Source organism: Gadus chalcogrammus, chromosome 1 (assembly GCF_026213295.1).
Source record: "Gadus chalcogrammus isolate NIFS_2021 chromosome 1, NIFS_Gcha_1.0, whole genome shotgun sequence".
Taxonomy (NCBI): Eukaryota; Metazoa; Chordata; class Actinopteri; order Gadiformes; family Gadidae; genus Gadus; species Gadus chalcogrammus.
The window spans coordinates 6,967,445-6,994,939 of NC_079412.1; the positions used below are offsets into that span (position 1 = coordinate 6,967,445).

A 27,495-nucleotide genomic window follows, 5' to 3' on the forward strand; every position below is an offset into this window, starting at 1 on the left:
CCAAACACTCCGGTGAAAGGGACCACCGGGGTCTACATGTGGGGGTCTCATCTCGTTTACAAAAACGGACAGAATTCCGAACTTTTAGTGGCCCTTCTATTGCATTGCGAAAAGAAGACATTGTTTATCCAATATGTCGTCTGTATGAATCTTAGAGCCACGAAACGATTGTCAACATGATGCCTGCCTCATGTTGTAAATGTGTATATTTACTTGTTACTGCAATAGGTTAATTGCATTTTTTATATTCCGTGTTTCAAAATATTAATTTCGAGTGATTTAGACTATAAGTTCATTCCATTATTAATCGGGTTTTTTTTACAGTATCGTTTAACTATAACTTCTCGACCTGATACCTTTACATATTGTTTAGGTGGCATAGAACATGCTTTTTCTATGTTTTCGTTCAAGGATAAAATATGAATTCCAAACGTCGATGAGAAATGATTTGTACCATCAGACCTTATCATTCATTCACTAAAATGTATGCCTTTGAGCCGTTTACTTTAACAGCATTTTAATCACAATTTAATCACAAATGATACATTCTAAAGAGGAATCAAATCTAAATACTACAAAATTAGGTCTGATCAAACCCATTAACAATTGATCGCTTATTTGTAATAGCCATATAATGTTGAATGATTAAACTTACCATGAATCAAATTAATCTTTTCAGCATTTTACAACAAAACTAAAAATGATTTAAAGGCCCAAATCTATTTTAAACTACCCCAATACAGCCCCAAAAAATTATTGTGCATTTTTCTTATGAAAGTTGAGGTCATTACACAAGTATAGGCAACCAGCCTAACAGGCCTAAATAGGCTATTACATAAACTCCTTAATAGTTTCTAATTTTTGTAGGCCTGTTATTGGTTATTATAGGCTACAGTCTAAGCCAAGAACGAAAAATTAGGGCTTTGTAATACTTGCGCATATATGTCATGTGAATTAGACCCATTAGGCTATAGAGAAGACAAACCAACCAACATGGTAAACTCTCTAAAAAAAAGTTGGTAACGTGACGTCACCCTCCCACAATGCCCCATAGCTCCGCTGCAGCTCGAGGAGAGCGACGCTCAGGCCCCAATACACACTATCACTATTAAAACAACCACCAGATCGGACCGAGGAGGACGGGGAAGGTGGCCTGGGGTCTCCACGGTGGGTTCTCCTGAAGTCCGGATCATCTAGAGTCTAAAGGGTTTCATGTGAAGTGGATTAATGCGGCTCTGGAAACTTTTTGGTGGGTAACTGCTCGTTTCTGTAGGACCTCATAGAGTAGCTGCATGTTCTGATGTGCACGTTTTCTCTATAAGAATATCATCGTTATGTTTGCCGATACACTAGATAAAATGACAACTGACATATTGACATATTTCTTAAGAGTTGAATCGCTCCATGTGTTGATATTGATCTGATAACCGATTGAGTGTAATTTAGGACATAACTGTGGGAGTATGCAAGCATCTGGGTATTTAATTTTTAATTACTAGAGCTCCCCTTCACTTGTAGCTTTGTCGATAAATATGTTATAAATGTCAGCTTTTCAGAGGATCCACATGATCCAATCTGTTGCGTATGTCCTTGCTCTACTTTATTGATCTTCATTTAGCGTTTCCGCCCATTTGTAGAATTTTAAGCAATTTCTGAATAGTTCTCACGTTGAGAAAACCATCAGGATCAGTGAGACAGGACCGTCCCGGGGTGGTCTGGCTGGGACTGGTTGATAAAGTTGTTGGATTGTTATTCGGTGTTCCCGTGCATCGCACCCTCAGAGAAGTGGTAGTTGTGTTGTTACTTTTGAGAATTCACCTGAGATCCGTATGACTTTCCTCTATGTGTGTGTGTGTGTGTGTGTGTGTGTGTGTGTGTGTGTGTGTGTGTGTGTGTGTGTGTGTGTGTGTGTGTGTGTGTGTGTGTGTGTGTGTGTGTGTGTGTGTGTGTGTGTGTGCGTGCTTCTCTCTATTGAGTCTGTTAAATACACGTAGTAGAGGTAGAAGGAATTATTTCTCACGTCTTGTTGGTTTCTCCTAGTGTCTTGGCGGATTGAGACGAGCTGTGACTGCATGTTGTGTTGACAAAGTGTGTGTGTAGAATACAGGCCTGTGTGAGTTACATGTTGTGTTAAAAAGTGTGTGCATAGTAGTGTGTGTGTGTGTGTGTGTGTGTGTGTGTGTGTGTGTGTGTGTGTGTGTGTGTGTGTGCGTGTGCGTGTGCGTGTGCGTGTGCGTGTGTGTGTGTGTGTACATTCAATAGGACCTCTTCAAGGGGGGTTGGGCGATATTCAAAATGTGGGGGTTCAATTGATAGTAGGCCAGGCTAGCCTCACTTGTTATTAGTATCTGCAAAAACATTTGTGTTTTCTTTTTGCAGAGTTAGTGTTCAGGTAATCGCTGTATGCAGACCTCTGAACACTACCCTTCCTCTGATATGGCAGTTAATAGGACAGGTGATGGGACTAGCACTGGCCCAACATATGAGATGCTAAATGTTTCTGAATGGGTTAGTCAGAAATCAGTGAAATATCAATTGCGTTGTGGTGTTTATGATAACACGTTACAACAAAATAAACAACCCAAAACGACTAAGTACCTCAATGCAGGTTCTTTCTTCATCAAATTAATTCCCTCTATCATTATTAAGCTTTGTAGGATGGTGAATTAAGCAAATACAACACAGTATGCACATCACTTTTACCCTGCCCTCGATGTAAGCAACCCAGATAACGTGGGACTAACAAAACGTCAAGCTTTAGGCCTCGTCCCGATCCTACACTGTAGGTCCATGTCGGCCCTGCAGGTCCATTTAGGTCCCTGTAGGTCTATGTAGGTCTATATAGGTCTATGTAGGTCCACGTAGGTTGATGTAGGTCTATGTAGGTCTATGTAGGTCCATGTAGGTCTATGTAGGCCCATGTAGGTCTATGTAGGTCTATGTAGGCCCATGTAGGTCCATGTAGGTTTATGTAGGTCGATGTAGGTCCACGTAGGTCGATGTAGGTCTATGTAGGTCCCTATAGATCCCTGTAGGTCTATGTAGGTCTATGTAGGTCCATGCAGGCTCTGTCTCTATCACTCATCAGGCCTCTCGCCCATTGCCTCGAGCTACATAATAAGGAAATGGAAGCGAGATCGTCACGAGACAATGGCTTTGTTTCTGACAGTTGCTTTTGCAAACGGAGTCCCATGAGTTGATGTTTGTTTTTATAGTTGTAGAGATCTGGTACAATGTATTCCTTCTACAAATTTGTTGCTTTTGAAATCATCATGTTGCATAATCTGCAACAAGTGAGGTTAGTATACAACTGATGCACCTGTTTTGAAGTGGATTATCGATAGATGTATGTCTTGTTTACTTGACTGCAGAATCTTACAGTTGCTACCTAGACAACGTCCCGAAAGACTTATCCTGGGAAGGTCATATCAAATATGAGAACTATGTTAGAAAAAAACGTTACGGTTTAAACCTGAACCATTAAAACAAGTTGCAATACTAGTTCTACAGTCAAAGACGTAGTTAACACATATTTGATTTACAAGATATTAGATATAAGATATATTGCCCACTACACTTTCTTCTTGGTAATATTTTATTAACTGCCAAATATAAACAGCATAATTCTTCATTTTGTTGTTGTATACAAAGTACTTGAGCCAGTTAGCTTCCCTCAGTATGTTCTGTAGGGTCCAGTGAGACAGCTTCTTCTCATTAACTCCTTTGCATTGCCTGACATTTCTTCTATGCTCCTGCGGTTGGGAGGAAGCACGTTTCATGTTTGCCTTTGTGATTGAGAGAATGTGTTTGTGAGAAATCACACACAGAGACACACACACACGCACAAATGCACAGCCACGCGCACGCACACACATACAAACACACACACACACACACATGGACACACATATATGGCTGTTTTGTGATATGTTCGTTCCTTGAAAAGCACACATGCATCTGTGGGAGTTTCCATGTGTGCGCAATGTATGAATTTATTTATATATGTGTGTATTTCTCTCTCTCTATCATCAAGTTGGTCATTTGGGGAACGATTTGAGAAAATCCCATTTTGAGAATGATGTAGTAAATAGGTAATAGCTTGCAGGTTGGGCTAGGAGAATATATCTATCTATCTCTCTCTCTATAATATCTATATGAATACATCTATACATATATGTATACATATATACATGTATATGTACGTGTGTCTGTGATTGAGAGCGATAGAGAGAGAGGATAAAGGGTTTGAGCGAGAGAGAGAGAGTGAGTAGTTTGGGTAGAGTGGTGTTGTTTTGTGCTGCTTGAGGGAGGTCTTCACAAAAAAGAAATACCCCCAATCCCTTGCACCTCTTTGGGCAGTGAGCACGGCGGTGGTGGTGGTGGTGCGGGCAGCAGCAGGCTGATTTCCATGAGAAAAGAGCATCAGTCTGGTTAATGGCAAGGACAGGCCTCTGAGGGGACAAACAGTAGTTAATAACCGGAGAAGAATCGGAAAAGCTCTGATCCCATTCTTTGTACTTCTTCACCTTCTGCGATGAGAGGGAGAGGGAGGGATTGCGGGGGGGTGGGGGTGGGGGGGGGTAAATTGGAATGAATGTTGTTGTAAAAGAGATGGCAAGCGAGGGAGACCGACTTCTTTTTATCCTCTCTTCATTTGTTTATTCTCCGGACAGTGTGATCATTTCCAACTTTGGACTATGTGTGAGAGAGAGTATGTGTTTGTTTGTGTGTGTGTGCGCGTGTGTGTGTGTGTTTTTCTGTGTCTGTGTTTTTCTGTGTTTGTGGATTTTTGTGTAATCGTGTTATAAGTGTGATAAGTATGTGCATATGTTTTAAGTGTAAGTGCAACCTTTAGGTTGGGTGGTTTGCTGTTTGCTATTTGACAATTCAATATTTGATTACTTGCTGAAATGTTTGAGTGTTGGCCACGTTGTTTAATCTGCTAAACCTGTTACTGGACTCCCAGTCGCCCAGTAAGGATGATGCTCCTCAATCACACAGCGCTGGAGGTGTTAATTGATGTGTCCAGCATGGTCCATCAGAAAAGGAATAAAATGCAACTCGAAAGAACAGTGAATACTGAATGTAATGTGCTGAGTTATGAGGATTTTGTTGGTCATCGCTGGGCTTATTAAGGCTTCGTTATCAAACGGCTTTGTAAGCTGAGTTTATTTCGAAGATGTGTAAATAAGTTACCTTGGCTTTTGCACTGAGTTGATGAAATTCCATTTCACAGAGGGTTGAAAATACTTTTTCATTAATGTTTTGATACAGAACAAAATCTATCCCTCAAGTGACATATTCAGTCTTTTGTTCCTAAGTTTAATAGGAGTTTGCTTGCACAATAATGGAAGAAAACCTAGCGCTTTCCATTTCACCTTTCTCTGCATTTACCAGATTGCAGCCATGGCAGAGAAGAGTGATGCTGCACTATGTTAGAAAGTGGAAAACTGACAGAATGCACAGCATATATGCATGTCTGTGCACAGAACACACACACACACACGCACGTACGTACGCACACACGCACGACACACGCACGACACACACACACACACACACACACACACACACACACACACACACACACACACACACACACACACACACACACACACACACACAAATTACATTCTTTTGCTAGCCTGATTAAAGTACAAAACAAGAGAAAACTCGTAACAGTTCTTCTGTTATTAGTTATGGGCACAGACATCATAATGCCGGCACACATGATCCCATTTACTCACATAGATGTGGACCCTTTATGGAGCGCACTGAGACGGGCCCTGCAGTATGCGGGTCAGAAATAGTAAGCGGACGCTAGATGCTTGAACCACATACTGCCACTTTTCCTCCTGGAACTCTTTCTCGGAAGAGCGCGGCAGCTGTGGCTTTTCAGAACCTCCATCCATCCGTCAAGCAGCACCCATGGTTTATACCGCACAACACACAAAGACACACACATACAGACGCACACACACACACACACACACACACACACACACACACACAAATATAAACATACAACACTCTTCCACTTCCTCTCCCCCCTTCTTTTCCCTTTTGTCTTAATTCTCTGGTCTCTGCTTCCCTCTCTTCTTTCCTCTGTCCATCCATCGCTCCCAGGGCAGGGTTCACCCCCTCAGGCCACTTCCGCCAGGCTGTCTGCTCTGCATTTATTAATAGTTTTTTCCCTCTGTGCTGTAAACACTGGCACTTTTTAGGGGTTCCTCCCCTCAGGCCATTGATTGACTATGACTTCAAGCATGCATTTAGTGACCTGGCTATCAGTAACGGGCTTGTATTGGTGCATCAACAACGCAGTCCACTGCACACTGACGGAGTATATAATACATATATATATATATATATATATATATATATATATATACTACTATACTGCTTACTGCTGTATTTATTGCTGTTAGTTGTCTCGTGTTGTTCACCTTTGGTGTGTAGCTCAGTAGCCAGCGTGCTTATAAGGTTGGTTTGGACAGGGGCTTCTGAATATGTGTTTTCCTTGGATTTTGGCACAAGGGATTATAACATCTGATCCTGTGTATTAATGAAATATATATTTATATATTATATGTATGTATCAAACATACACATATATATAAATATGTATATCTATGTATATGTAGCGCGGTTCAATCGATCTTGCAATCTAACAACATCACACACGCTACATTGCTACACACATATATGTATGTATATATATATATATATATGTATATATATACATCAGTGGACCCACTGTAGTGTGTCCACTGACCAGGGGAACCCGAGCTGCTCCGCTGGTGGCCTGTCATCGTACTGGTGGTCGGACAAAGGTGGGACATGCGTTTGCTTTTAGGCAGTAACCTGGTCCTCTTTGCTGCCATCCTGTGAAGACTCCTGCTAGTGTTCCTCTGACTTGTCGCCATTAGTAGAGCTTCCACCGGGAACATCACCTGAGTTATGGGGGATTCAGAGATCACTCAAAACAACAGCTCTTTTTGTTGCCATGTTGTGCTAATACCATTGTTAGTGGATGAGGTGCGATGTCCCACACTCACAGTCTTGAAAAGTGCTCTATTAATGCATTCATTAGGAGGCCATTGTTATAAGGCTCTTCGCTCCCATGAGGGAGTGGACTATTGACTGATAAGCTCTTCATCAATGAGCCATGTTGGCTCATATCTGCTTCTGCACTGACACTACTAGACACATTCACCGACATTCTACATATGTATATACATATGTGTTGTATGATCCCAATGTAATATAATTGGATAACATGGAAGTCAGTACAGGTCACAAACCACTTAGATGTCCTATATTCCTGTCCTGTATTATGCCAATGGCCCTTTAAAGAACCCTCTGATGATGTTGAACCAGTGCCATCTATAGAACCCTGTGATGGTGTTTTGTCACTACCAGCATTCATGTATGAACTCCCAATCTGAACTTCCCTGCACCTATTACATTTTCAGTTCAATTGAATGTTTAGAAGATAACAGTTCCCACAAAGGCGTCACTGTCTTGTGACTTTTTTTTAAGGAAGCCCTCACAAGAAATTCTTAACAGAAAGACTCTTGCAGGAGACCCAGACAGGAGCATACTGTGGTTGTGTTATTGTTTAATTTGCTGCATTGAGCCTTTCTACTTGGTATAGATATAGAGAAATGGGAAAAGGTGGCATCTGGGAAATTTGAGAGGCATAATGTGTAAATTAAGGAAATGTACTTTCCTCATTCCCCTTTTAGGCGAACTTTCAAACGAAGTACGTTTTTGTCTTTGAGATTCAAATTCCAACCTTCTCATAATTGTATGCTTGGTTAGTTGTGTATTATGTGTCATACTTAATAGTAGAGTTGTGGAATATGCCAGTTCGTGATGCATTCCAGGTATTTCTGAACCATACCACATGTACGAATGTAAGAATGAAGTTGGGTGTTTGTGTGTGTGTGCGTGCATGCGTGGGTGCGTGCGTGCGTGCGTGCGTGTGTGTGTGTTGCTGGGTGACCAAGCAGATAGTTATGTCTTTTTGGTGTTTTAAAGGATTGGTGGGATGCTGTGCGGTCTCCTCTAATGTAGAGAGATTCCCGTTTGTGAGTCAGTAAATATGAAGCAACTTGATCCAAATAAAAGAAGAGAAAGGGGGGCGACTCCTGACTCACACACACACACACTCACACACACACGCACACAAACACGCACACACACACACACACACACACACACACACACACACACACACAATCACACACACACACACACACACACACACACACACACACACACACACACACACACACACACACACACACACACACACACACACACACACACACACACACACACACACACACACACACACAGACACACAGAGCAATGACAGGTATTTACGCTGCTCATTGACTCACGGAGCGACAACTTGTCTGAAGAGAATTGGGAGGGAATGTTGCAGCCATGACACATAATCTCTTCTTCCAAAGTGCCTTTTAATAACCCCTTAACCACCCGCCCTACGCATGTTTTAATGCAACAAAAAACCTCCATTTGGTTGATGAAAAAAGGGCACAAAGAACCAAACAGCCTCTTAGAATACGTATTCGTACGTAATATAATATGGCCAATCTTAAAATACGAGACACGGGATGGGGTGTGTCAGCATTGCAACCATAATCACTATACATTAATACATTATAACGGATTCCCGTCATGTAAGTTCAAAGGTGATCTTTGACTTGCAGCGATAAGTTGAAAATACAGCTGTTTTATCATAGCAATTCCAATTCTTTAAATCCCTTCCTACCTATACAAGAACATCCTTTATCCTATGAAGGTAGAACCACAAATTGAACCATAAATTGAGCCACTAGAGCTGCCCTGGAATTGCCTGTGTATATTTGTACATTTGTTGTGACCCTTTAATGCCCACCTAGTTTTAAAGATAAGAGCGCTGCTGCATCTACTCCCCCCCCCACACACACACACACACACACGCTCACTTTTATTCAGTTATTCTATCTTTTTTTTCATCCACCAGAAGGCTTTACTTCCCCTCTCGCTGGCTTCCTGTTTTCTTCCCCGCACAAACCCACACATCAACCTGCTTCATGTTTTTTGTGCCTCACTTCTCTGTTTTCATTCATTCATACTCTTGGCTTCCCCCTTGTCTCTCCCATTTACTCCTCATGCGCTCCTTTGATCCTTCCCGCGCGCTCCTTTCTCCTTTCTCATCCTAAATCCCCCTCCTCCTCCTCCTTCAGCCCCTCCTTACTTCTCAAACATACTTCTCCCCCTCATTATTTCCAAGTATACTCGGCAGTCCATTCTCTCCCTTTTGCACAGAGCTTTGGATCCACCCCCTTCATTCCCCCCCCCCGGAATCACCATGCACCAAATCTGACCCCTCACCCAATCCATCACACTCATAAATACACACATGCAGTGCTACTTACACCTACACTTACTCCTCTCTGGCTCGCTCTCGCCTCTCGCACTTTAACATCCCTCTTTCTCCCTCGCTGTCCTCCAACCAGAATCCTCATGCCTCTTTCTCCCTCTCTGATAGTCCATCCATCCCTCTCCCCGTCCCCAGTCCCTCCGCTCTCCTACACTGCGCCCCGACAACAGCGTCGGGAGAAATGAGAGTGCTCTGCTGACAACGCCCGGGACCCTCCGTGGGTCCCCCTCCAGAGCCAGTGTGAAGTTTTTCCAGTTTGATTGAAGGCCTCCTTTCTGTAGTGTGCGGTGTGAAAGCTGTCCTGATTGAATGATAAAGTGCCCCGAGATGGAGTCCAGTGAATGGACCAACAATGGTCAGCCTGTGTGTGGTAGAGAGGGATTTGGTTCACATCCAGTCCCTGCCTCCCAGCTCCGAGAGAGGGGATTGGGGGCGGGGGAGGGAGGGGAGGGGGGGGGGGGGGGGGGGGGCTATTATAACACTCTCTGCTGGACTCTGTCACGTGACTGACGCCGCTCGTACTCCCCATTCCTCACCCTCCCTCCCCTCCCTCCCCCCTTACCCCAGTGTTAGCCAAAGCCAATCCTGTGGCGTCAGTCCCCCTCTCCCTCCGCTCGTCGGGCTGAATGCTCTCATTTTGCCCGTAAGTGACTTTGCACGCGTGCTCCCTGCTCACATGTGCGAGTGTTTTTTTTAATTTAATGTTGTGTGTGTGTTTTTGTATTTTCTGTGTGTGTGTGTGTGTGTGTGTGTGTGTGTGTGTGTGTGTGCGTAAAGCTTCCTCGCTCTCCCTCTGACCGTACACACTGATCAGTGGGTGGCAGAACGACAAGTGGAGAAAAAAAAATAAAGTTATTCAAAGAATTCTGAAGGCAGAAGAATGAAATGAGTGCTTCAGAAATAGGATGAACTGCAACCCCTGGCATACACACATTATTCCTCTTGAAAGGGGCATGAAATGTTTCCACAAATTAACTCACCATTATGTAGACGTGTTTCTCATTTCCCTGCCTAGCAGTTCTATTTCATTTCACGATCCAAAGTATTGGGTCAGAGCGGACGTAGTACTCGCAGCTGTGATGTGCTGGTTTTGGGTTATGTTAGGAGTGGTCCATCTCTGAACTAAGACCCGATCTCCCCTCAGCTTCAGCTAGATGGCAGCAAGGCCACCGGGATTCACATCCATTTTATTAATGACATTTTAGCAACGTTTTTGCTTTTCTTATTTGTTGCTTTGACGCTACGCCGTTGTGTTCCGCTGCCTGCGGGGTGGATGTGTGCGTAGCAGGCTGGTAGGGGTAGTAGGCGGTAGAGGTAGTTGGCTTTGGCTGAGAGGAGCAGGCTGACAGAGGCTGAGGAGGGAGCAGCAGACTGAGGACGGCTATTAGGGAAGGAAGTCTGGTCTGAGCACTCAGCAATCTGTTAACTATTTTACTCTCCATCTGAAACCTAAACCCGGAGAAAGGCTTCTCACCGAGTTCCTTACCTCAGACCGCCCCCCTGCACCCAGACACACACATAGAACACACACACAAACACACACACACACACAAACACACACACACACACACATATATATATATATATATATATATACATATATATATAAATATGAATGTTGACATACTGTGGGCAAAACCTTTCAAATCACAGTAAAAAAGAAAAGAAAAATAATGTGCGTTAATGTGTACATTTTTATTAATCAAATTGAAGAATGATTGCGTGAACACGTTATTATTGCGCTAACTTGAACATCCCTAATATATATATATGTACAAATACATACTGTAAAAAAATAAATATATATATACATATATATGTAGGTATATAAACTATATATATATATATACAGTATATAAATATATATGCACATAATGTAGACTCAGCACATAGAAACAAAACTCTGCACACACAACCACACACATCCATGCACATATGCACGCAAGCTCACGTGCACGCTCGCATGCAAACACTTATTCAAGGTGTTAGTGAAGCAGTGAGGTGGAAGACCACCCTTTGGCATTCCAGTCATTGAAATGAGTGTGTTTGTATCTGTAGGGCCTGAAGAAAGGAGGAGGGAGAGCACTGTGTTCAACGTGTTAATGGATAACTCCTGAACGCTGTGCAGAGACTCTGCTCTGCTCTCTAGCGCTCTGCCTCTTTCTTAGTCTAATTCACCTTTTCCCTTCCCTCTTTGTTCTTACTTTACTTCTTGTTAAGTCATCTCAATGTATATTCATTATTATCAATAGAGGAGTTACTACATCTGTAATGTACTGTTTGCTCTGATATATTTGTGTTTTTTATTATGGCGTAAGCATGTTGATAACAATAACCATTGTTCGATGCAGTTGATCATGAGTATTCTTGGGATTGGCATTTCTGTCCATGCCTACTATCTATACATCGCTCCTATACTACTGTCCCCAGAGGCAGTCTAGTCAAATAATTCAGAATACAGCAATATCAATTAAACACGGGGTCAAAGAAAAGCATGCCATTTCAATTTGATTTGGAAAAAACGTTTGCAAAATAAATATCATGTTAGTAATGAAAATATTTTTTTCTAAACTGAGGAAAAAGAGCTTAGCCAAAAATAAACATGAATTAGTCATCTAAAAGTGCTTGATGTGTCCGTAGCTCAGTAGGTGTCAGCTCCAGGGTTGCCAAGGTGAGCTCAGAGAACAGAGTCTCTGAACGGGGTTGAGCTTCGCTGGCCAAAGGCTGAGCGCTTTGTCCGATGCCTGATGTGTAAGCCAAGGCTTTTTAGCCCTCATTTAAAGTTACGTGTGTGCAGGTTAGGTAGGAGTTTAATGTGACGTAAAACAATGATATCATTTGAATGCACTCATAGTTGATATCGATAACACATCAGTAGAAGAATTTCATGGTATGGAATGTAAAAGGCTCCTTTTAATCCAACCAGTGGATGATTATTCATCTGTCCCCCTCACTTTGTGTTTTTCTTTTCTCTGTCCTGCCTCTCCGTGTGTCTCTCTATTATCTCTCGCCGCATCTTTCTCTAACCCCTCCTTTCCCTTCTTCTCTCCTTTGTGTTTGCTTGTCGCTTGGCTGTCATATATTCCACAAGCTCGCTTCCTCCCATTCAGAAGGAGATCAAGTTTCACGAAATTCGAGGAATGCAAGCTGCCCACTGCCCATTTTCAAGACCCTGTTTATGCAAGAATGTTATTTTTACAACTCTAGCTTTTGAGACTCCCCCTTTTCTCTTGTTGTGCGCTACATGACCACGATGCCCTTCTGTCTATAAGCGTCAGGCGATTTGCCCTGAAGTCAAAAAGAAAAAATAGTAGCGGGTCGATTGGAAACCTGCAGATTTCTGTAAACAAAGGCAGCGGAACAATGATTGTTGTTTTAAGGCGAGCTGACGTGGTCACCGTTAGAGATTGTTGGTTGCTGACCCTGTCTGAATTAGGGGGGGGGGGGGGGGGGGGGTCTGCATGTGTGCGTGTGTAATGGTGGGGGGGGGCTGCTGTGGGCTTGAACCCGTACATTATACACACCCTTAAATAAATATATATGCACACACTTGGCGGTCAGCCAACAGTTAATAAGGGAACAATCATTTGCATTAACATTATTTTATATAGCGTTAACTAAGCATTAACTTACAGTTAATTAACAGTTAACTTCTTGTATGGTTATCATACATTGACCATTATTAAATTATTATTGGACCAATGTTAACTGTTAATTGTCTCTGAGTTGATTTTAATCAATGCTGCTCTTACTAATGATAATGAATGGTTAATTACTGGTTTTTACTGCCTTTTAACTTGATGAGCGGGAGAGAGAGAGAGCAAAAGAGATAGAATGAGAGGCATAGAGCGAGATGAGAGAAGGCATGGTGCATTGGCCATTTGCCCAATTCACAGACTGCTGTGGAGCTCTGTGTCACGCGCAGGACTCCCGGCCAGAAGGGCTTCCCCAGACTCACCTCTGCACACATGCACATGCTCTCGGTCACACACACACACACACACACACACACACACACACACACACACACACACACACACACACACACACACACACACACACACACACACACACACACACAGACGACACAAGACACCAGACACACCAACCACAACACACGACACATATACACACACACTCTCGACACATGTACACACACACACACACACACACACGACACAAGACACCAGACACACCAACCACAACACACGACACATATACACACACACTCTCGACACATGTACACACACACACACACACACACACGACACATATATTTGCACACACGCACACACACACACACAGGACACATATACACACTCGCACGGACACCCACACATCACACACACACACACTCGCACAAACCCAACACGCAAAAAAATGTTGCAGCTGTGTGTCCACATTCTTGCCTGTGTACGTCTGTGTAGAAATCCACGAGGTGTACACAAAAAAAATCCTGAATGGTACACCTAGTGGACGCACAAACACACACACACACACACACACAAACATACACACAAACACAGACCACTCAAATGCAGTCATCCATACGTTGCCCAATGGAGACTGCTTATTTGGATAACTGCCTCCTTTGGCGTTCTTCAACTGTGTTCACCAGTGGAGGAGGGAGGAAGGAGGAGGCCGAAGAGTAGTGGATTCAGAGGAAGAGGCTGATAATGAGCCTGATTCATGGGCTGTTTGAATTGGCACGGTGAGAGAATAGCATTGGACATTTCAAGTTTTTGGAAAGTTCGAAAGTAATGGGGGCGCTTGGGCCGGTCGTCTGCTGCGTGCCAGGTGATGTTGCTCGGTGGTTGTACCTCCTGGTCGATACTCGTCGGTACACACAGTAGAATGGATATAATGAGGAGCGCTGCTGCTTCCTCAAGCGGTGGGAGAGAATAACAGAAAGGAATGTTAGTGGCCTTGTAAGAGTGGTCCGCTGAAGAGAAAAACCGCTGCCAGTCCTTAAACATGTATTTTAGGTGAAAGATGTAAAGAAATCAATAAACCAAAAAGCTTCAGAAAGGGTTTGTAGGTGCGTGTGTGCGGTTGAACCTGACCTAATTAAAGGGCCTCACCACACCTCCAGATCACGTCATCCACACATGGTCATGACCATAGCATCATAACAACTATAGAAAACATGCTAAATGCTTCAACCGGCCTTGTTTGTAAGGGGAAGCAGGTGAAGGCATGCCAACTGATAGTCCAAAATGCCTTTGTTCGTCAAAAGACAAGGACATAACTAATATGAAGAAGTAGGAGTCCTACTGTCAACCTCTTATAAACCACTCCAACGGCCACAGAGCCTCCCTGATAGTAAGATAGACCCTCAATCATCAAATTTTACTTATTTACATTATATAAATGATCAATCTATGTTTTAGATATAGTTATTCAAGATGTATGCGTATTCTTGTTTTCAGAAAGAGCCCATTAACCTTTAAACAGGCCAAACTTACGTCAGTGTGTCGAAGTCAGGTCCAGTATTCAGTATCTATACGTCTATGTTGTGTGTGTCCGTGTGGCCCAAAGTGTTCCCGTGCCCACCTAGTCCCATGTATGTCAGCGCTGGTCATTTGCCTGCCTGGATGATTTGTACTGATGCCATGCTGCTGAGAGTAGCTTCAATCATCAATGATCTCCCGATCCTCCGTTGGAGTCCTTCATTGTATCATATGGCCGTTTCCTTTGGTTGAGATGGCTGTGGCAGTCAAGGTATTGAGTCTGCCTCAGTCCACATCCACCCCCCCCCCCCCCGAAGCCACAACTTGAGCTATTTTTAGCCCTTGGCAGGGGTACCGGGTGCCTTCAGCCACAGCCCACCCCACCCCTTGCGTAAGCGACAGACTCGACCTGCTCCAGCGGTCGGAGAGGAGAGGTAGAGAGGTTAGGGCTTGGGGATGGAAGGGTGCGTAAAGGGAGAGGGCTCCCCCCCTCCTCCTCTCCCCCCTGCCTCCATCTGTTGAACCTTAAGGCTTTACCCTGGTCCACAGAACACAGAGAGAGGAACCGAAACCGGCTTTGTGGGGGGTGGGGGGGGGGGGGGGGGGGGGGGGTAAGCGGGAAAGATATGTGACATCTTGAAATCAAATAGCTTTGGGGATGAACCTTCATTATAAATACCGTTTGGATGGTCTGGAGCCGTTATTATTTTGTTAGGTTTGTTATTTATACATACAAATTATTATTTCACGTACTAATACATTATCTCTATGCTGTTGGTTAATTTATCAATAGAGTGTCGTCCACATTTGTTTTTCTTTGTCTTTCAAATGAAGAGGAATCCCTCTTGTGAATTGATTCAATCTGAGGTTGGTGCCCCCCCCCCCCCCCCCCCCCCCCACCTGTCAGAGCAGGTCATTGTGGTTAGTAAAGCATGACCTATCAGCCCCCCACCTCCCATTCTGGAGTCACTTGATCTGCCCACGGACCCCACCGGGATGAGGGACTACTGTTTTCCCTCCTTTTCCCCTTCATCCTATTATCCTCCTCCTCTCTTTCTCTGCGTCTCTCCACCGACCCCCTCCTCTCTATTCTCTCTCTTTGGTCTTCTCCTTTGCTGTTTTCCATCCCCCTCTATCTGCTGGTCACTTGGGTCTTAAAACCTACCTCCTACCACTGCTGCATATTTCTATTGTATATTATATTATCTGCTTAGTTAATTCAATTGGTAAAAGTTGCAGAGTTAATTGCTCTGCAACTTTGTACTTCAAATGCTAAGCTTTAACCCTGTAGTGGACTTTCCCGTGTCCCGGTGCTGTTGTGCTGTGTGTATGTTTTTGTTCTCCTCCGACTCCCACTCCAACTGCCCCTTAGTGTTCCTGTTGTCACCTCCACTTGGCAGAGTGAACTCATTTTCTATATTTAGCTATATTTGAGTTGACACCCACATCTTCTTTTCCCCTTCCCGGGGCCTTGTTGGAGTTCACAGGCGGACTCGGCCACCTAGCTTAGCCCATTTTAGCGTAGCATACCACCCCCCCCCCAGCCCACCGCCATGTCTGTAGCATGTAGACCCCTGAAACCCTGCTCTGTATGGCTGAGGGGAGGGGGGGGTTGATACCAGTCACTCAGCATGCAGGAGCTGTGGCATGCGGCAGGCAGGCAGTGCAGTGCAGGGGATGACCCCTGACCTTTGAGGAAAGGAATGTGGAAGCTCTTTCATCCTAGGACAGAAACCAAAGACTCACAGGCGGTCGTGGAGTGGCGGTTCAATGCTGCCCCACACCAATTGTTGATGAGGGGAAGCAGCTTCTATCTCCCAGCCCTGTGTAGAACACAGTAGTTCCCTCTCGGGATGAACGATTTGGGGAAATAATCCAATTGCGATTATTCCGACCACTATTGCGATTGCGATTTTGTATGCGATTTCTCTTTATAAAGTTCCTTATGTTCTGTATTATTCACTAAAGAAGCAATAAATCCTTCTATAGTATGATCAACACAACATTGGAGGCAGTCAACGTATAAACTGCTCTTTCCTTTAGGCCAAGCCTATGTTCTGAGATGATTGATGCATGAATTGATATTATAACATCTTTATTTAACTATTGAATTGTAAAAAAAAAAAAATTGTGTTGTTTGAGAGTTTCTGATTCTGACCCTATGATTGGTAAGATTTTGTAACATTAAAACAAACACTTATAAACGAACAAAACAAACACAAATAAAATAGTGTTCTTTTTCATTTTAAAAATCGCTTTCTACTACATTGCGTTTGAATACGTTGAATCGTTCAGCCCTAGTTCCCTCAAATGAACCCGCCTGTCGGACACTTTCATCGTCATCTGTATTTTGTAGTTGTTTGAAATAAAGGATGTTGCCAATGCCAACATATTTTGAATAGTGAGCTCTCTATAATAATTCCATAATTCCAATATAATTGGAATTATGAGATTCCATAAGGACGATGTTCAAGTGTAATCCTGCGAAAATTGAACCCAGGGTCTTTTTCTGCATGAAGACCCATAAAATAAGTCCTCCAGACACTTTGTTCGTTCATAAAAGAGTATAGAGCTTGCCCGCGAATGCTCAGAGCAATTTAACAGCCCAAATGGCTTCCATGTTATTGGCTAGGGGCAGGGTGAACGCTTGAAATCTGCATAATTTAACCACTAATATTGCTCAAAATAGCGACAAACCTCTGCAGTAGCATGACTACGGTCTCTACACATAAAACAAAGCATGAACAATTTAGTTAGCGTACCGGGAGTTAAAAAAAATACTGTTTTCCAAGTCTGTGCCTTACAGGTAGGTCCATGTTTCCAGGAAGTCATACAAGTCGATTACCGGCTACCGTAAACAATATAATAGAGGTGCCAAAAGTATCAAGAGGGGAGATTGTTAAGTATCTATTATATTATTTATGGTAGCCGTTAATTGAGTTGTGTGGACTTCCTGGCAACATGGACCTACCTGTAAGGAAAAGACTTGGAAAACAGTATTTTTTAATGAACTCCCGGTACTCTACCTAAGTTGTTGTTGCTTAGTTTTATGTGTAGGGACCCTAGTCATGCTAATGCAGAGGTTTGGCGCTATTTTGAGCAACACTAGTGGTTAAAAAATGCAGATTTGGAAGCGTTCACACTGCCCCTAGCCAATAACATGGAACCCATTTGTGCTGTTACATTGCTCCGGGCATTCATGGGCAAGCTCTATACTCGATTATCAACGGAAAATACAAATTTTTATATGATTACAATTATTAACATGTTGTCATCTTTTAGTAACATAATGTCATTGTATAAGTTCTCACTCACTTGGTATTTTTTTAATGGAAACAACACATGAACAAGTGAAAGACACTTGATCATGTTGCTCATGGGGTCTCATGAGAGACCACCCTTTGGGAGTGTGTGTTTGTGCGTGCATGTGTGCACGTGAATATTGAGGCATTTTAAACACAGGCACAAGCGAGAGCGGCTAACCAAATGCATGTGCTCTGTATGTAGCATGATGTAGGGCGGGTGTGGGGGATGCGGCAGTGGGCCAGGAATGTTCGATGTGGGTAGGCTGTACAATAGAGACGGGCTCCCTGAGGTGGCTCAATGGACTGGGTGTCACCCTCTTGCACTCACCCTGCTGTGTGATGAACCACTGCACATTGCCACAGCTGTCACCTCCTCTTAGGCACCACCATCAACACACACACACAGGCACACACACACAGTTGTGATGGCATAGAAGCACCCTTAAGTGAGTGGATATGTTTAAAGTGAATGTGACGTGAATATGTTTAAACATTCATTAAAACCGTCATTAATACAGTTAACCAGCAGATACACACAAATAAATACACTGGATCAGATAGCTGCCTCCGTGACAGCAACACCTTCTGGTACGAAAGCAAAGACATGGAAGACATGTCTGTCCATGTGGTAACAAAAGTATGAGTGAATTTGGACTGTGTGTGTGTGTGTGTGTGTGTGTGTGTGTGTGTGTGTGTGTGTGTGTGTGTGTGTGTGTGTGTGTGTGTGTGTGTGTGTGTGTGTGTGTGTGTGTGTGTGTGTGTGTGTGTGCATGTGTGTCCGTATGACAATAAGGAGGGCGTGGTCGCCCACCTTGGTTTGGCTGCTGGGTTAGCTAGGAGTGGGTCACCACCTCTGGCTGCTGGGTTAGCTAGGAGCGGGTCACCACCTCTGGCTGCTGGGTTAGCTAGGAGCGGGTCACCACCTCTGGCTGCTGGGTTAGCTAGGAGCGGGTCACCACCTCTGGCTGCTGGGTTAGCTAGGAGTGGGTCACCACCTCTGGCTGCTGGGTTAGCTAGGAGCGGGTCACCACCTCTGGCTGCTGGGTTAGCTAGGAGCGGGTCACCTCTGGCTGCTGGGTTAGCTAGGAGGGAGTTGCGTTGGTCATCAAGGGTAAATAAGTAAAAAAAGATTCCAGGCTGTGTGTGTGTGTGTGTGTGTGTGTGTGTGTGTGTGTGTGTGTGTGTGTGTGTGTGTGTGTGTGTGTGTGTGTGTGTGTGTGTGTGTGCATGTGTTTCAGGGTTTGTGGAATACAGGACTGTTTTTCAGTTAGCTAACATGTACTAACTTGTGCTCACACAAGAAGGCCCACTTTTTTTGCAAATCTTGCCACTGCCTCAGGGATGAGCCAATCTTCATTCAAAACTAAGAGACAGTTTAAAAGAATTTATGTCAGATGATGGCTGACAGATTGATAGCTTTTGACCAACTTTTATTCTCCGTGTTGATTGCCATAGTTGTTATTTAGCGCCCCCTAGTGACGAAAGTAAAGTGTGCCTCTGTACAAGGTTTTCTTAATGGGACATTGTGATTCCAGTCAAGACTGCTCTTGAGTACACTGCTGTAGCGTGTCTATTGGTCCATTGAAATGATTCCCCATTTTGAAGGATATTTCTTTACCCTCATGTCCTTGTTGCCCTTAGGACATTAAATATGCAGGGCAGTATTTCCTACTCACCCCCAGCCATAGCTGTCGGGCCAGGGTGAGGAGGCTGGACAGAGAGAGCCACAAGAGGGAAGAGAAGGAGGAGGGAGTGGAGGAGAGAGTGAGAGGCGAAAGGAGGCCGCTTGGAGACGTTAGAAGAGTAGACATTGGACGAGAAGGTACGTTTTCCTCAACATAAATGCATAGAAGTGTTGTGCAATTGCAATGGAAAAGTAATGAAAATACAGATCTAATCCTTATTCATACAGGAAACACTTTAGCTTCTTTCTTTACCTTTATACTCCCAACCCGCTCCCCTCCAGGAACTTCAGCACTTCCTGTGACTAACGGCAGTGTGTCTCACTGGGGCAAAGCGTCAGCGACCCACACTGAGCCTGGAAGACAGCGGAGCCACGGCCGGGTTCCCATGGCAACGGCACTCTAGTGCTGCCATGGCAGCTGCTGCCACCGATGCCTCACACCATATCACCACACTGACCACGGAGGAGCGGGAGAGAAGGAGCACGGCCAGGCTGTTTGGGAGGTCGGAGAGGGAGCCAGAGAGAGTGAGAGAGCGGGGCTTTGAGGCGGAGAGGGGAAAGAGGCAGGTGGAGAGAGAGGCAGTGCTAGGAGGGCCCGCCGGCGGTAGTGAGTGTCTGGTGTGCGGCGCTCTGTTCGCATCACAGGAGAAGCTTCATTTGCACGCCTTTAGCCACACAGTGGAGAAGGCCTTCCACTGCTCCCAGCCACACTGTCCCAAGGCCTTCAGTTCCAAATACAAACTGTTCAGGTACCCCGAAGTCTTCACCGTGGCCCGTACACATTAACCACTCCTACAGAATGAGGTATTGGGGCCCAGCCAGAAAATAACATGACATGATCATTTTGTTTGGATATGAAGCCTCAATTATTTTCTAGTACGGCCACAATACTCTACTGTAGTCTTTGGTTTGGCTTGAAAAAATAATAATAATTTACCTTAGAATAATTAACCTGATAACTTTTTATGTTTGCATAAAAAATATTCTTTCTTCACAGACTTGATAGAAATCGTACAGCAAACAATGAAAACACATTATTTAGAATACTTTGAATCTCATCACACCGTAGTGTCATCTCTCTGTCTCTGTATCCCACCTTCCAGGCATATGGCCACACACTCGCCACAGAAGACCCACCAGTGCTCGTTCTGTGAGAAGATGTTCCACCGCAAAGACCACCTGAAGAACCACCTGCAGACCCACGACCCCAACAAAGAGGCCTTCAAGTGCGAGGAGTGCGGCAAGCACTACAACACCAAGCTGGGCTACAAGCGCCACGTGGCCCTGCACTCGGCCACCGCCGGGGACCTGACCTGCAAGGTGTGCCTGCAGGGCTACGAGAGCACGCCAGTGCTGCTGGAGCACCTCAAGAGCCACTCGGGGAAGTCGTCCGGCGGCGCCAAGGAGAAGAAGCACCCGTGCGACCATTGCGACCGCCGCTTCTACACCCGCAAGGACGTGCGCCGGCACATGGTGGTGCACACGGGCCGCAAGGACTTCCTGTGCCAGTACTGTGCCCAGCGCTTCGGCCGCAAGGACCACCTGACGCGGCACGTGAAGAAGAGCCACTCGCAGGAGCTGCTCCGGATCAAGACGGAGCCCCCAGACATGCTGGGCCTGCTGAGTTCCGGGTCACCGCCCTGCTCCATCAAGGAGGAGCTCAGCCCGATGATGTGTGGGATGGGTCCCAATAAAGACCCCATGATGGGGAAGCCCTTCCCCAGTGGCACTCCCTTCCCCATGGGCATGTACAACCCCCATCACCTGCAGGCGATGGCCAATCCGGGGGTGGGTCACCCTCACCCGTCCCTGATGCCCGGCTCCCTGTCTGCTGCGATGGGCATGGGCTGTCACATGGAGCCCCCCCACCACCCCCTCCACCACCACCACCATCACCACCACCACCACCACCACCACTCACCTCCGCTGCCCTCCCACCACCACCACCACCAGACCCTCCCCTCACAGCAGCTGTCCCACACCCAGCCTGCTCTGAAGTACCAGCTGGGATCTACCTCATACCTGCTGGACAAGCCCTTGAAGGTGGAGATGGAGAGCTTCCTCATGGACCTGCAGAGCGGGCTGCCCGGGCCGCTGCACTCTTCAGACGACCACAGCGCTGCCTCGCCCACCAAGGACGGCCTGGAGGCCAGCTCGGGACTGGGGGACGAGCTGTGCGGCGGGGAGGCCCTTCTGTCCAAGAGCCCCACGGTGATCGCAGAGTCTCTGTGTGCTGCTAACATGGACTTCTCACACCTGCTGGGCTTCCTGCCCCTCAACCTCCCCCCTTACAGCGCCCCCATGAGCACGGGAGGCCTGGTGATGGGCTACACCTCATCTGTGGCTCCCTCCTCGTCCTCCTGCTCTTCCTCCTCTTCTTCCTCATCCCTGCACGCCACTGATCCTCACGCCATGACGACGGCAGCGGTCGCCACGGTGCCAATTACCTCTTTGCAACTGCAACCTCAGGACAGCTCCATGGGGGGGCTGGGACTCGGAACCCTGCACTCCCTGCCAGCAGCGTTCAGCTCCAGCCTCAGCGCCACCACCCTGCCTCGCTTCCACCAGGCCTTCCAGTGAGGGGCCAGGGAGCCTCCAGTACAGCCCGGGCTACGCTCAGCGTGGATCCTCAAGGCTGTGCTCCATCACAAAGGGTTTGATCATGAAAAAGGCTGAAGAATTTGAATGGTTAAATTACAAAAATAAATACTGACTGAACACCTAGAAGCCTTGATGAGAGCACACTAAAGCTTTTTGATTGGGCCTCGGAGGAGGCTAAACCCTTTTTTTACTTGAAGAAAGTAAGAGGTGAGAAAATCAGTTGAAGCAGCTTATATTTGGGCTTTCTTTATATACCTTTTCTTTATTTAGCTATAATGATATTTTAACCCATTTCCTTCCATACATTTTTCCCCTTAAACTCATCCCTCCTTATTCGCTAGTTTAGAGGACAGGAGGAGTCGGCCTATGTGTGGTACTGCATACTCCCAAAGTAATAATATTTGATATAACATAAAATTGCAAAAGATCAACTTTAGTTAAGGTAATCCTGTCTTGTTGTGACCCAGAAAAAAAAAATAGTTTGAAGTGGATATTTCGGTTGAATTATAATTTTTTTACTTTTGCTTTTCCAAATGTGTGATCATCCTAGAATGTTCTTCAGTCTTCAGGCCTTCTGGAGCTGCTCCTGTCAGCAGGAGGGTGGGGAAGAGATACAGATCGAACCCCCACCCGCTGGGCTCTAGCCGCAAAGCAAAACCAAAAGGAAGCGCTCTCCAGAAATATGATAATAATAACAACAATAATAATAATGATAATAATATTACCTTTCCTTTTGAAGTAACCATTGTTTAATAGTAATTGATATTTTGCTGTTACATACACACACATAGACTACATTCGCTTAAAAATCAACAAACAAAAACAGTAACACACAAATGAATGGTAACTAAAAGATTTCTGTGGCCGTTCAAAATGGATGTTATTCTAGATCATGTTGTTCCTAAAGAGAAGCACTTTTTTTAACAGAAGGCACTTCACTTCCTGTGAATCTGATTCTAAAATCTCCCCCTTCACATCTCACCCCACAAATCAACCACCTTTTGGAAAATGGATCCATGGCCATTTCAAATGTAGATTGTGGTGATAGAATGGGTCCCCCTGAACAAGCAGCGTCAGGTACCATAGATCTGAAATAGATAGGGAGGAATAGCAATTAGCTACACGTTGGTTTTTTAGAGATGGACCATGGAAACGGAAAACCCTGACATATGTGAATGGCAAAAACAAGAAAACTGTTATTGAAATTATGTTTAAGAATGTTATTGGAGTGTACAAAATCTCAACAACAACAAAATATATAGTTGCTTTTTATCTCAGTCGAGTTTATTTTAAGTAGGCGTGTAGAAACTAAGTGATGGTGTTTTTAATAATTCAATTGATGAAGTATTAGCTTTTACCCTGTCATATCAATCTTCCCTCACTCTTTCCCTGCTTGAGGAAGGAGAGTATCATCACGGACTGTGGGTCCAAACACCTTTAGAAGGCTGAGTTCTAGGAGGCTTACAGCTAGATTAATAAGGTTTTTCTTCCATACAATTCACTAGGAATGACCTGTGTTTCTGCAATTATATAAGCATAGTTTCAGTTGAAAAACGTAAATTGCCTGCCATGAAATCTTTTTTTCCACAACCATGGGAGGTAACAGAGTCTTATATTTTTAGAATTGACAACCTTTAGCCTGCAAAAAAAAGAACTTGAACCCAAAGTTTCAGCTTGATTTTAAAAAGATGCTCTTACCGTGTACCAGACGTCTCCCCTCATATCCTCAGTGTGTAGCCCAGCCAGCAGAACCCGAGCATTTACAGTTTCAACGTCCAAAGACTGCATTCAACCATGGCAGCCTGACCTTTCAAACAAGCTGTCTAACATTGTCATCACATCAAAATACTTGTGTTCATCGTAGGCATCCATTTTTATGCCCAGACGTATCGCCCGCCCTTATATGACGAATGAAGACCAGCAAATTAAGGACGATAAAAAAATACAGAACATCAACAATAAATTGAACTGCTGCTTTGAGCTCCAGATGCTGAATCAACTGTCGACCACTAGCCCGTCTGGACACATGATGTGATGTGCAGTGAGATACGAAGGTGCACAGATTGACATATTTTGTTGTTTCACACGCCCACTGCTCTGATACCCCTGTTTCCTCTCAGCTGCTTCTCTGATTCAAAGGAGCAGGCTCAGATCAATGCCAGGGATATCTAGTAAGAGAAGCGTGTTTATGCTTTGACATTCAAAGTGCTGGGAACACATGACAGGAGTGGCTGGCAGTATTGGCTGTTGTCCTATTTTGTTTGTTGTCATATGATATATTATCTTCTGTTTGTAAAAAAAACAGGACCTCGAGAAAAACAACGCAACACATCACCTCATTTATTTGTTAACATTTTTTTCTCACCAAAACCTGGGGAGAAGAAACAACACTTTTGCACACCAATTGCTTTTCAGAAGACACTTTGCTATGACTGTAGGAAACAATCTCCATGAATGGCTCAGTGTCAGGAAACACGCATTACCATTGAGGATAATATATTCTATTAGAAACGTATATTTGTATTTCTGTAGTATTTACCAAGTGTATGACATTCTATATCCATATCAATACAATATTATGCTATATCATCATATTGAAATAGCGAAATTACACTTGTTTTACACTTATTGGTCTTCCCGTGGAAATACATTTGGATATCAACTGATCAAGATATTTCTTCTAAATTACCAAAGTTGTAATTATCGATTTACAATTAATTTCTTCTGAATTTCAATTTCTGGCTTCAGACAAAACTGAAGCATTCAAAATAAACATTTATTATCTCTATTTCTTTGTAAAAAAAACAACTAAAAAGCGATTGGCAGGTATTGTGTTGTCCTCCCTGGGTTTATGTGAGCTAATCTGAATCTAGCACTTTCAACCTTAAAAAAAAAAGAGTATTTTTTTTCTTTAAAATGTTCTGCTTCTATGTTTATGTATTGTGTGTATTGATCCTGTATATGTATGTTCCATCAGTTTGATGTTTAGATTTGATCCAACTTTATGTATTTTCTCCTCAAAATAAATAACAGTATTTTTTTAGATTTATATCCACTAATATCCCTCTACATATGAGCCCCAACCTTTCAAACCATTTTTTTCTAGGGGTGTTACCAACTTTTATTTTTGTCCTTGGAAAATAGTTCTTTTAAAATGATATAGCCAGGACCCTGAGGCGGAACTTGAACAACTACACAGTAGTTATTTTTGTCAACTCTCAGCCAGCGTCAATGTCCCCAACCCGCCCACCCCTAACTCGGGAGTCAGGGGGCAACCCCAAAACATGGCACTTATTTCTTGCACTGCTCAGAGAGTTGTCTGCCTTTCTCTAGATGAGGAATGGCCACAATCCAACCAATGACTATATCCAACAGATGCTTGGAAAGTTTTTTAAATCGGTATTTCTACAACTGTGCTACTTTGATTTGGTGTCATGTGATCATTGTGGCTCAAGTAACCACAGAGTAAGGGCGTAATGATGAAATCTAGTATTGAAGAAGTGAAACATTTGAGACAGAGGAAGGAACCAGCCGGAGAGCCACAGCCTTCACAAGTTCTTAGATTATTCTTTAAACTGTGGTTTTCCGGAAAACAACAAAGATCATCCAGGTTGACAGAGTTATTTAGGTACTGGCTGTCTTCATACAACGGAGCTCCGTTTGACCATTGAGGTGGATCTCCCCCTGACTCCTACTACTGCTCCCAGGCCTGGCTATAGCTCCATTACCTCGTCTGTACCTGCTAGGGATGCACTTATCTTCCCCTCCCCTTGTTGTCTAGAAGGTGCAGAACATACATATTTCTAAGGGAATTTATTCATTATGGTATTAAGACTGACAGAAAAAATGACCAGATTGGATTTTATTAATCATTTTTTTGCTTTTAGTGAAGAACTGGATGCCGTCTGATACAGACAACATCCACATGTAGTGGTATATATTTCTAGCTTAAAGTAAGTCTTGCATTCCGAACTCTTTGTGTATCTCGTTTTAGCGACATAGCTTGTTTTATTTTTACTTTTACAGCCAGCTTTGCAAAAAGGCGAAAGAATGGAAAATTGAATCTTTACATCCTTTTTCACTTACACTATTTTATATAGCATGGAGCTTATCAACTACAGGGAGAATTATATAAATGATATACTTTGGGTGAAAGAAAGGAGAGAAAAAAAAATGCTTTTTTTAATTACATATCTCACATGCAATCAGTTGCTGCAATGTTTGTGTATTGGTTGATCCAAAGAGATGATGAACACAACAGAACTATTGACGTATTATACAGTACGATGTTTCTTTGACTTGTCATGTGTTATGTGGAAATGATTAAAAGACAAACCAGTGGTTTAATAATTTGCTTGTGTTATAAAAACTGCATTACAATAGCATTTTTTTGTAGAGACTGGCTATATATAAATGTATAGCCAGATAATAAACATAAGGCCAGATAGCTGGTTGTATGAAAGTTTTAATACAATAACAGAATGATTTAACTCACCATTGCGGCTTCTGTTAGATGTGGTTTTCATCTGTTGAGCTCAGTGAGAGATTCTCAAACTGCAGGCCTGCATCCAAAAGAGCTATAAACACTATCTGACTACTGGGTTGTGTCATGGCCTAAATTACTTAACCATATATCCATAATCGTGGAGTCTGAAATGAATCAGACCAGTTAGCCGACATGCACGTTTCAATAACTGACCTAATAGATTATGGAACTTAATCAAGGTCACACACATACAAACACGTCAACCAGAACTTAACCGATAGAAGGATTGGCTCAGTTCTTTGGAACTCCCTTAGAGAGTTACTTAAAGGGTCAGGGAAATAGATATGGAATGATGTTTACTAAAGTATCTAATAGCCCTGTATGAAAGGCTCTAAACATGACTCCTCTAGTTACACAGGTATAAACAGCTGTGCACCTATGGCAATATCTTTGTTTATGTGTGCATACTATTGGTTTAAACAAAAAAGGAAAGTACAAGGGAAGTGTGGTAACAG

General features: G+C 43.9%; 1 protein-coding gene across 2 annotated transcripts; it reads left to right on the forward strand.

Moving 5' to 3' along the window:
• The first annotated feature begins 1,075 nt into the window (after positions 1 to 1,075).
• plagl2 (pleiomorphic adenoma gene-like 2) lies at positions 1,076 to 27,495 on the forward strand. 2 transcript variants are annotated; one of them, XM_056586204.1, is made up of 4 exons: positions 1,076 to 1,249; positions 19,851 to 20,031; positions 20,176 to 20,642; positions 20,997 to 27,495. In XM_056586204.1, exons 3-4 carry the CDS (start codon positions 20,305 to 20,307, stop codon positions 22,471 to 22,473), a joined length of 1,815 nt encoding a protein of 604 aa, XP_056442179.1. In that variant the 5' UTR covers positions 1,076 to 1,249; positions 19,851 to 20,031; positions 20,176 to 20,304; the 3' UTR covers positions 22,474 to 27,495. The 2 variants fall into 2 exon arrangements, with proteins under 2 accessions (XP_056442179.1, XP_056442187.1); XM_056586212.1 differs by having other exon boundaries at positions 19,867 to 20,031.